Genomic DNA, 11,618 nt, shown 5'->3' with positions numbered 1-11,618 from the left:
ATCTAATACTCCTTGGGTGAGAATGCTGGAAAGCAGATACACTAACATCAAAGTCAAGGTGTTAGTTGGTAATAGTTCGGTTTTATCAAGTAAAGACTCAATATGGTGGCGGAATTTAATTAATTCTGATATCAGTTTGCATTCTGCTCATTTTGGTTTTGCAGGGGCAGTGTGTAGGATGGTTGGAAACGGGAAAAACACCGCTTTTGGCAAACAAACTGGGTGGGAAATAAGTCTCTGCAGGTTGCTTTTCATGAAGTCTACTATTGTGCGCGTAATACTGCTATCAGTATTGAAAACACAGGGGTATGGGACAATGACATATGGCTTTGGAAATTCGAAGATTTAGTTGATAACAACTCCGGCATCGTTACTGCTGTTTGGGAATAATTCATTTACATCCTTAATGGAACGGTTTTAAATCAGTTTGAAGAGGATTGTTTCGTTTGGAATTTTTACGATACGAGTCTTTTTTTCTATTAGTTCTTGTTTTCAGCTTATCAACAAGGATGATACAATGCATTTTGACTCAAATACAGTGGAGGCAATCTCTCATCTTTAGGAGACTAAAGTTCCTTCAAATATCTCTTTGTTCGGGTGGAGGCTCATCCTGAATAGATTGCCAACCAAGGATCAGTTGTGCATAAGGGGTGTTATTCTGAACCGTCTTTGTGCGTTATGCAATACCGAAGACAAATCCGCTAGACATTTGTTCGAAGGATGTACAATTTCGGATGACATATGGAGGAATATTTATTGGTGAATGGGCAACGCTCTGAGGATAACATTGACAGAGCTTAAAAGTTTTCTCCTCAATTAGTCCAAAGTGAAGAACAAATCGATCAGAATAACGGTGGCGGTGATTTGGCTAGCCACTGTGTGGAGTTTATGGCTAAGTCGTAATGATGATATCTTTAACAGCTCCATCTTTAATTTCGATGAATGTAGGATAGCTATTGTTATGAGATCTTGATTGTGGATGTCCTTTTATTATAATATTTCGATTGATTGTAACTTTTGTTTTTGGAACACTAAGGCTATGTTTGGATATCATAAAATCAAAGGAGTGGAGTGAGATGGAGCGGAGCGGAACGAAGATACCATTTCATTGTTTGGAAATTTTAGGACGGAACAAGGTAAGTTGTTCATTCCGCCCAAATCGGAGGGGAAGAAAAATGGTGGTAAGTGATGGAATGGAATGGAATCCATACCACTCCATTCCGCCCTGTTCCATCCGTTTTTAAATTATCCAAACAATGGAATACCATTTTATTCCGTCTCATTCCGCTCCGCTCCATCCGGTTCCATCAATCCAAACAAAGCCTAATTCTCTCCTTTGTTTTAGAGGATAAAGGCCCGTTGTAACTTTGGTGGAATATCCCTTATACTTCCTTTCTAATAAATTTGTCTATTAAAAAAATAATAATAATTTGATGAAGTTAATTTTATTTTAATAATAATAATTTGATGAAGTTAATTTTAATAGATGGTGACAACTTCTCTACCCATCACAAAAAGTTGGGTAGTGTACCTCCAACCAATCAAATGATTCCATCTCATTTAACACATTTAATTATTTATTAAAATACTAAAAATGTTTGTTATTTTCAAAGCATTTTACAAAGGAGGTAACTTTACCCAACTTTTAGAGTTGGGTAGATAAGAATTCACCTTAATAGATATATAGTTCAAGGGGAAAAAATTGGAAATCTTGTGACCCCTTCCCGCGAAATAAAAGAAGTAGCAAGCAACGAAGCTTATTAACAAGCGAAGAGAAAAACTAATTGATGAACTTTTCACTCCGACTCCGACTCGCAAGGTAAGTTCCTTTTTCTTTCCAAATTTCCACTTTCTAGGGTTTCTCAATTCTATCTCCTTTTCATTATGTTTGCTCTGTTTCTAAAATCCTGCCATAGGATTGTTCAATCATAATTCCCTTTTTTTCAATACTGATCAGGTCTTAATTCAAATGACGGAGCTCAACGACTTACCTGATTCCCTCATCCATCACATACTCTCTTTTCTCAACACCAAAACCGCCGTTCAAACCTCCCTTCTCTCCCAAAGATGGAACCATCTCTGGAAACAGCTCCACACTCTTACACTCCATTCTTCACATTTTCAAACTCTCGACATCTTCACCGAATTCGTCTCTAGGGTTTTATCTCTTCGCGATTCCTCTATTCCACTCCACTCTCTTGATTTCGACCAAAACTCTTCCCCAAACCCTCACCTACTGGAAAGAATTGTCACTTACGGCATTTCACTAAATGTCCAGCGATTATCACTTTCTGTTTCTCACCACATTGCACAATTTCCACCTGCCATTTTTTCATCTCACACTTTAACAAATCTCAAGCTCGTTAGTCCTAACAAAAATTTCGGCAAACAAACATTATTTCCAAAATCTCTCAATTTGCCAGCATTAACCACTTTACATGTGCATAATTTTGCTTTTTGCGTTGGCGATCATGGCTACGCCGATCCGTTTTCAGCGCTAAACCGGTTGAATACATTGGTGATTTCATGTTGTACATTGCTGGGTACCATGATGTTCTGGGTGTCAAGTACCACGCTCGTCCATTTAACTATGCATAACAACTCCCCACAGTATTTCGAAATCAAGTTATGTACTCCCAGTCTTTGTACCTTTGCTTTTACGGGGACTCTGATGCAGTATTTCTCCGACAACAGTTTTTCTTTGGTTAAACATGTGGATATTGATGCAGACCTCTTTTTATATCATTGGAATCCTGTTTTGTTTCAATGCTGTTTGGTGCAGGCTCATTCGTTTCTACTCCGCTCACTGCTAGATTTTACGGATGTAACATCGTTGACAGTCTCAACAACTACTCTTCAGGTACTTCAAATTGACCGATTTTTAGGCTTTTTTGTGTTACTTACTTACTCAATTCTTGAGATGTTTCTTTTTTTTAAAGTTTGACTTGATTAGACTCATTCAATGTGGCTCCCTCATTGATTAGGCTATCTCCTTATATCCCAATGTATTAAAGCTCAATCATTATGTCTTGAGCAAGTTGAAGTTGTTGAAAGTTAAGAAGAAACCTCTTCAATATGAATTTCGTATGTCACTTTTGGAGGCAAAGTTATCGAGAGTTAAGACGGAGGAAGAGGCAGATGAATTAAGAAAAGCATTTGAAGAAGGATTGGAACCATCTCCACCCATACCGGAAGGAATTGTGGACTTTCTGATTCAAAACTCGCCATTGGCTCAAGTTGAAATCATAGATTGCTCAATGGAAAAACCACACTCAACTTCTTAAAGAGAGATTGTTATGATTGGTTTATCGTTTTTGTTTGCTTCTCTGTTTCTGTTTGCATCGGTTAACAAAAGAATAGAAAGAACGAAGCCCGAGTAACTGAGATAAGTATTTGTTTAGGACTTGATGAGTAACTCCTTTAATCAATGCATAGATAATTTGTTTGTGGTTCTGGTTAAGTCATTGTTTTTTTTTATGTTTGTTTTATTTTATTTGACAGAATTATGATTGTTTTTTGTGTTTGTTATTCACTTTAAATACCGGTGATGTTAAAGGTAGATATACCTAACTCTTAATTAAGAATCCCAAGGAAGATAGAAGGACATATTGGTCTCTAATTCCATCCAATATTCAATATTTCACTTAGATTGGATGGACCCTTTATTTTAGCATAAGTTTAGTGACATTTGTTTTATGTGAAAGTATAATATTTCAGGTTGGGGTTATTTCAGTGTTGTTCTTCATGTGGATCTCTTGAACCAATTATGAGACGATTAGGAAAGATTGGTTAGAACTGAATCCAACAATCAAATGAAGTGGTGATTCATGCTATTGGTAATGATGTAGGTACTTTGTATAGTTTAGAGGTGATAGATCAACACTTTCTACATTATTTTCAGTCATGCAAATCAATGTAATTACAATACCATGGTGCAAGACTGTATTCCGCTACTGATTACTATGGAAGACGATGCTATGCTAACACAGGTTCCATCAGGTGGCACATACGTTAGAAGACATTAACAAACTAAAGGCATATTAACAAACTAAACTTAAGGCATATTAAACAAGCTAAAGACATATTAAATAAGAAGTACCTTGAGCTTATCACATTAACACGATCCTTATTTTGGCTCCCAGAAATTATAATTCCAACTTGTAAAGATTTTTCAAAACTTTAACACTGTTCAATAATTTATTAAAAAATATTGAGATATTTTGAGATTCCACTGTTCAATAATTTATCATAAAATATTTTGAGATTTCTTAATTATAACTAATTTTGTGTTTGAGATTTCAAGTGAAAATCCTAAGTTTGATTAAAATACTTGACTTTTATATGTCACTATATCTGTAAAAAAGAAAACAATATTTTGATAAGTTCCACATTTGTTATACTATTGTTAACCTTCAATTCTTCTACTATCATGAATAACATCCAATAAACTACCTTTGTTTTTCAGCATATTTCTAATAAAGTTGCAAAATGTTGTTTCATTCCTCAATAAAAAAATATCAGTATCATAAACGAAGAAACGTCGCATTAAGAATATTGCGAGATCAACCATGCACGTTGAGATGTCAACCAAAGTAAAATGTATATAATTACTTATTGGTATCAATTCACAAAAGAGAGCAAATTCAAAAATTAGTAACGCTATTTTTTTTCGTGTGGATTTTTTAAATAAAAAAAAGACCTTCTTAGCGCACTAGTATACCAGCTTAGCCTATGCTGTTTTATTTCTACTTGTAAAATTTGGGCTTTGTTAAACTACTACTTTTTTTACATTTGAACAATTGATTGGCTAAATACCAACATACCAACAATAGGATTTATGTTTAGAATTTCTTAATGCACATTACTACGGCACCGCGTGAAAATATAATTATGTCCTTAGGTTTTAGAAATACACATTTGAACGTATTAAATTTCAACACACTTCTAAATTAATGGAAAGAATTAACCGGAGATACATCTACGTATACCTTATGTAGATGCATCTTTTGACGCACAAAATTTCAGCATAAATATGAATGAATCCCTAATTTCTAATACAATTATTTCAGAGATACATCTCAATAAAACTTATACAGATGCATCTCCAGACGCTCTTCGTTCAAATACGTGTCAGAAGCTCTTCACGTTCCTCACTTACACAAACTCTCTTAAAAACCTCATTTTATCAAACTCTCTCAAATCCCATTTTCTCAAACTCCGTCAAACCACATTCAAGCAACATCAATCAACTTCAAACATCCAATTTAAGCAAGAACAAGCAACTTCAAAACATTATTTACAATTTTTTCTCCTTTATTGAGTTTATGTATAAATGTGGTAGGCTATGAAATAAAAAGATTTTACATGTTTGATATCTTATACCGGATTAGAAATGAGTTAGATAGGTGTTTTTTACGATTAATGCATTGTTTTTGATGATTTTGGTTAAGGGTGGCAAAACGGGTCTGGGCCGTTGGGCATGCCCGTTTGCCCGCAATTTAGTGCAGGGCAGGCCAAGCTTTTATGCCCGCACCCTCTAATGTGATCATCCCGCCCTGCCCCATTTTTATGCGGGCTTTTGCAGGCACGGACATTAACATAAATCTTTGCATTTGAAGGTTTAAAAAGTGTAGTGTCTGCAGGTTTAACCTGCTCCGCCCTCACTTTTTTGCGGGACGGGACAAGGTTTTAGGTCCGCACCCTCAACTATGTCTGCCCCGCCCATTTTTTTGCGGGCTTTTGCAGGGCGGGTATGCCCGTTTGCCACCTCTAATTTTGGTGGTTGCATTTGTCATTGTCGGTGGTTATAGTTGCTGGAATTTTGCGACGTTTACCTAAAAACTGGATATGCAGCTCCGTAATCAGTTTGTCTGCAATGTTTTGCCTTTTTTGTACAAAACACATTGTGTAACGCCTGTCTTGTCTATTTACAGGAATTATGGCTGATAGACAATCCCGATTGAGACACAGAAGGATTGCACAACATGCATCCGTTTAGAGGGAAAAAATCCAATCATCGCAAGCTCATATTACCTCTAGCTCAGTTGATTCGGAGGAACGTGGTCCGCTAAAATTCGTCAACCATATGTTGAAGATTACTCGTATGGTTCCGCCTAATAAGTCGTGGTTTTAGGATGTTTTGCAGCTATTAGGGATACGAGACCTGCGCATGACCGATTATGTTATAGTTAACCATGGTATTCTTAATGCCTTTGTAGAGAGATGGCACATAGAGACGTCGTCATTTCATCTACCACATGGTGACATGTCTATCATCCTAGACAGCGTCTCGTGTCTGTTTCATCTTTCGATTATGAGGAGACTTTTAGATCATGGGAAGATTACCAGAGACAAGGCACTAATTTTGATGGTAGACTATATAGGATTTGACGAGGCTGTCATGGAGGAGTTTGATTTCACCCGTGTGGCTCATGCTAGGTTTAGCTTTTTGCAGAAGGTGTTTATAGATGAGATATTGAGATCACAACAAGTTATTGGTGATAACGAGCATGTACGACATCATAGAGGGTGGGCTATATGAGCATACATGTTGTATTTGGTTGGCACTGCCATTTTTGTGAACAAGAGTGCCACTTATGTGGATGTCATCTACTCATGATATTTTGAGGACTTTGAGCAGATCCATGAGTACAAGTAGAGGGCCGCTTGTTTGGTCTACTTGTACTCTAAATTATATGAAGGTTGTACGTGAAGACGAAGCAGGTGACAGACAATTTCACACTTTTGACGGTAACATTTCTTAGTCATTTAGTGCTTGTGTATCATTTTCATTAAATTATTGCAATGTCATTATTAACTAATGATTTGTGTGTTCCAACAGTTTTCAAGCTTGGATCCTCTAGCACTTCCCATTCATCTTCGGCTGGTCATGTGTGTCGACTTATACAGAGGACATGTCGTGTGCTTATGCATTTTCCTCGCTCAAAGGGAACCAGTCAACAGAGTCGTTCAGAGTGTATGTTGACCGCTTGGTAGAAGATGATATACACTTCAATTATTACGTTGCTCACCGTGAGTTGATTCCCTTTGATGACATAGTCTTATACTCATGATGGTTTGCTTGCGGGTCACGTCTGATGTCTCCTTATCTGCCTGAGCACGTCATGCATCAATTCGGCTACATGCATTACATTTCCAGATATCCTTTTATGTCTCCTCTTCCCATTATGAAACGTAGAGATGTGAATGCTATGTTTGATGATTATGTTAATCATTTGGTACCAGATGAGGCACGGAGTACCATAGCTGAGAACGATTGGAACTACGTAGACGACTACATTTGGTGGTTCTTTCGAGTGTCATATCCTTAAATGATACACGATGCTCAAGAAGATCCACCTAGGCGAGTTCATCAGGAGATACTAGAGGATGAACATGCTAGGGCATATCATGTTGTTGATGTGTCGCCTAGATGACGGTGATTTGGCTAGCCACAGTGTAGAGTTTGTGGCTGAGTCGTAATGATGCTATCTTTAACAACTCCGTCTTTAATTTCGATGAATATAAGATAGCTATTGTTATGAGATCTTGATTGTGGATGTCCTTTTATTGTAATATTTTAGTTGGTTGTAACTTTTATTTTTGGAACACTAATCCTCTCATTTGTTTTAGATGATAAAGGCCCATTGTAACTTTGGTGGGGTATCCCTTCTAGTCTCTTTCTAATAGATTTGTCTAAAAAATAATAATAATAATTTGATAGAAGTTAATTTTAATAGATATATAGTTGAAGCGGAAAAAATTGGAAATCTTGTGACACCTTCCCGTGAAATAAAAGTAGTAGCAAGCAATGAAGCTTATTAACAAGTGAAGAGAAAAACAAATTGATGAACTTTTCACTCCCACTCCGACTTGCAAGGTAAATTCCTTCTTCTTTCCAAATCTCCACTTTCTAGGATTTCTCAATTCTATCTCCTTTTCATTACAATTATTTGCTTGCTCTGTTTCAAAAATCCTGCCATAGGATTGTTCAATTATATACTCTCTTTTTTCAATGTTTATCAGGTGTTAATTCAAATGACGGAGCTCAACGACTTACCCGATTGTCTTCTCCCTCACATACTCTCTTTTCTCAACACCAAAACCGCCGTTCAAACCTCTCTTCTCTCCCAAAGATGGAACCATCTCTGGAAACATCTCCCCACTCTTACACTCCATTCTTCACATTTTCAAACTCTCAACATCTTCACCGAATTCGTCTCTAGGGTTTTTAGGCTGCGGGAATCATGTTTTGTTTATATGCTATTTGGTGCGGGCTCTTTTGTTTATACTCCGCTGGCTGCTAGAGTTTACAGATGTAACATCATTGACAGTCTCAACAACTACTCTTCAGGTACTTCAATTTGTTTTTAGGCTTTATTGTTACCTACTTGATTATGAATTTAGGCTCTGTTTGGTAAAACTAGCTGGTAGCTTATAGCTGATAGCTGATAGCTGGTAGTTGATAGCTGGTAGCTGGTAGCTTTTAGCTTATGACTGATAGCTGATAAGCTAATATGAGTGTTTGGTAAATTAGCTGTTTCATTAGCTGATAAATACGAAATGACATAAATGATCATTTTAATCAATAAGGGTAATAATATTTTGTTAAAATAATAAGGGTATAAATGGAAAAAAAAAGTCACAAGCTAAAAGCTACAAGCTCAAAAGCTACTTCAAATAGCTTTTGAAAAAAAATCTAAAAGCTAGTAAAAAAGCTACAAGCTACAAGCTAAAATAGCGTTACCAAACAGAGCTTTTTTATTAATGTGAGCTGAAAAGCTAAAAGCTAAAAGCTAAAAGCTCTTTTTTGGGTGTTACCAAACAGACTCTTAGCCTGATTCACTCTTTCGCATGTTGCTTAGGGTATCTCCTTACATCCCAATGTGTTTAAGCTCAATCATTATGTCTTGCGTAAGTTGAAGATATTGAAAGTCAAGACGAAACCTCTTGATTGTGAATTTCGTATGTCACTTTTGGAGGCAAAGTTATCGGAAATTGATTCGGAGGAAGAGAAGGATAAATTGAGAAAAGCATTTCAAGTAGGATTGGAACCATCTTCACCCATACCGGATGGAACTGTGGACTTTCTGATTCAAAACTCGCCATTGGCTCAAGTTGAAATCATAGATTGCTCAAAGGAAAAACCACACTCAACTTCTTAAAGAGAGATTGTTATGATTGGTTTATAGTTTCTGTTTGCTTCTTTGTTTCTGTTTGCATCGATTAAAAGTACTTCATTTTGAGAACAACAAATCTCCTTTATTCAATGCATAGATAATTTGTTTGTGGTTTTGGTTAAGTCATTGTTCAGAATTATGATTGTTTTTTGTGTTTGTTATTCACTTAAGAAGAAGCTTAAATACTGGAGATGCATCTCTTGAAGCAATTATGAGACGCTTAGTGAAGTTTGGTTATAACTGAATGTAACAATCCAATGAAGTGGTGATTCGCTTAGCTAGGGTTGAGAACTCTGCTATTCCACCCTAACATTAATTAGGCTGCAATATAGGCAGAAATGTAAACTAAGTTTAATATATAAAAAAGCATGGGGAGGTAAAAACATCACCCTCATGCTTAACAACTCACCACACTAATAATGGTGATAACTCTTGTTTGAACTTGAAGAAACCTATGAATTAAAACTATTACCATTATCATTCGTGTTTATCATATTATTTTGGCATGTGAGAAGTTGCTATCATTTACAAGAGAATTTGTAGAAAAGATGAAGAGAAATTGAGGTTATAAAAATTATATCTTGGTTGGATTTTTTTCTTAATTAACAACTTTGGATTCAATCAATTAAAAGTATTACTATCTTTGGTTGATTTTTCTTTAAAATTAACAACTTTGATTATTAAATTATTTATTATAAAATATAGAGGTTTCTTTTTATAAATACCAAGATATCGATTCTTTTATTACCACCAATTCAACAACTCTTATTTCAACACAAAATTTATTAAAAAGCATAAGAAATTTGAGATAATCTCTATATAATTTTTGCTTTATCAATGATTATGCTTTTCTCTTCAACACACAAGTACAACTTATAATTTCTATACTTGCACTTCTCATTTACTTTATTAATAAATCATATTAAAAGTTAAACTTTAATAACGTTAGATTCCATATGTTGAATAACTAGCAAGATACCCGTGCGTTCACACGGGTCAATTTATTTGATACTATATAGATTTTATTTAAATGTACATGTAAATTTAAAATGAGTTATTTGATTATAAAATAAATAATAATAATAATATAAAATTTAATTTTGACATTGGAAAATAAAAGTTTTATTTCTCAAATAAAGACAATCGTTAATTAAAATAAAATATATATTTTGCTGATAATGGTCCGTGAAAAAATAGAAATGTTGACATATGAAAATAAAATTTTTGTGTTTCAGATAACTGTTAATTAAAATAAAATATGTATTTTACTTATAGTGGCCTATGAGAAAAATAAAAATTTTAACATTTAAAAATAAGAATTTTATATCTCAAATAAATTCAACTGTTAATTAAAATAAAATAGATATTTTGCTGATAGTGGCCCGTGAGAAAAATAAAAAGTTTGACATTTAAAAATAAGAATTTTGTGTGTTAAATAAAGACAATTATTAGTTAAAATAAAATAGATATTTTGCTGATAGTGGATCGTGAGAAAAATAAAAATTTTGACTTTTTAAAATAAGAATTCTCTGTCTCAAACAATAAAATCGATATTTTACTTATAGTTTTTTTTTGTGTAAGCAAGATTCAATAAAACGGAGAACTAAATGTTCTCAATATCTGATTACACACAAACGGGAAACCCCGCCAAAAAGAAATTACAAACCAATTAGATTTACGATAGGAATAACAACGGATCCTTGTTAAACTCGTAAAAGCTACAAATGGGATGAGTAATTTCTCCAATAAAAGACCATTTCCATAACAAAGATTTAATCTTCCACAATGTATTATTCACATCCCACACTTTATTACGAGAGCAAATCTCATTCCTACTTATCCAAAGAATTTACTCATAGTGGCTCGTGAAAAAAATAGAAATTTTAATATTTAAAAATAATTTTTTAATTAATATTCATAAAATTATTATGTTTTCATTTGAGTAAATTTTTATGTGTTGCTCTTCATTCAATTTATTTAAGTGAAAGAGAAAAACTAAAATGAAAGTAAAAAAAATGTAGGAAAGAGAAAGATTAAAATGAAAGTGAAAAAAAATGTAGGAAAGAGAAATGGTGAGTGAAAGTGTGAGAAGTGTAGAAAAAAGTGAAAGTTAAAAAGCATCAAATAAAAACTTGACACTTGATAGCATTTAGTTGAAGTAAGGTGAATTAATTGAGAGATTATGTTTTGACTACTTTAACCTTTTGCAAGTGTCGAAAATTTTAAAGTGAAGGGTATTATTGGTAATTTGTAGGCATGTTCTTTTAATTGATAGATACTCCCTCCGTCTCAAAATAAGTGTCCTATTTGAACTTTACGCGGTTCTTAAGAAAATGATTAGATGTGTTGATTTTAATGATAAAATTAATATCATTTACTAAAGTACCCTTATTTATTATAGATAGTGGAGTTGTTAAAAAACGTGAAAGTTAATATATA

General features: G+C 34.3%; 1 protein-coding gene and 1 long non-coding RNA gene across 2 annotated transcripts; both read left to right on the top strand.

The window, feature by feature from the left end:
- Positions 1-1,695: 1,695 nt before the first annotated feature.
- Positions 1,696-4,043, top strand: LOC131655369 (F-box protein At4g22280-like). The gene is made up of 3 exons (XM_058925252.1): positions 1,696-1,819; positions 1,958-2,860; positions 2,985-4,043. The coding sequence occupies exons 2-3, from the start codon at positions 1,970-1,972 to the stop codon at positions 3,282-3,284; spliced, it is 1,191 nt and encodes a 396-aa protein (XP_058781235.1). The 5' UTR covers positions 1,696-1,819; positions 1,958-1,969; the 3' UTR covers positions 3,285-4,043.
- Positions 4,044-7,748: 3,705 nt separating this feature from the next.
- LOC131655368 (uncharacterized) lies at positions 7,749-9,613 on the top strand. Its single transcript, XR_009299746.1, has 3 exons — positions 7,749-7,879; positions 8,026-8,353; positions 8,865-9,613. It is a non-coding gene; the product is annotated as an uncharacterized LOC131655368 (long non-coding RNA).
- The last annotated feature ends 2,005 nt before the right edge of the window (positions 9,614-11,618 follow it).

The sequence above is a fragment of the Vicia villosa genome, linkage group LG3 (assembly GCF_029867415.1).
Source record: "Vicia villosa cultivar HV-30 ecotype Madison, WI linkage group LG3, Vvil1.0, whole genome shotgun sequence".
Taxonomy (NCBI): Eukaryota; Viridiplantae; Streptophyta; class Magnoliopsida; order Fabales; family Fabaceae; genus Vicia; species Vicia villosa.
This window is presented reverse-complemented; position numbering and strand designations above follow the sequence as displayed.

Excerpts from the sequence above, each read along its gene's own strand:
- LOC131655369 (XM_058925252.1), top strand. The coding sequence starts at position 1,970 with ATGACGGAGCTCAACGACTTACCTGATTCCCTCATCCATCACATACTC. Across the intron at positions 2,861-2,984 it reads TCTCAACAACTACTCTTCAG|GCTATCTCCTTATATCCCAA; the intron begins GTACTTCAAATT and ends CTCATTGATTAG.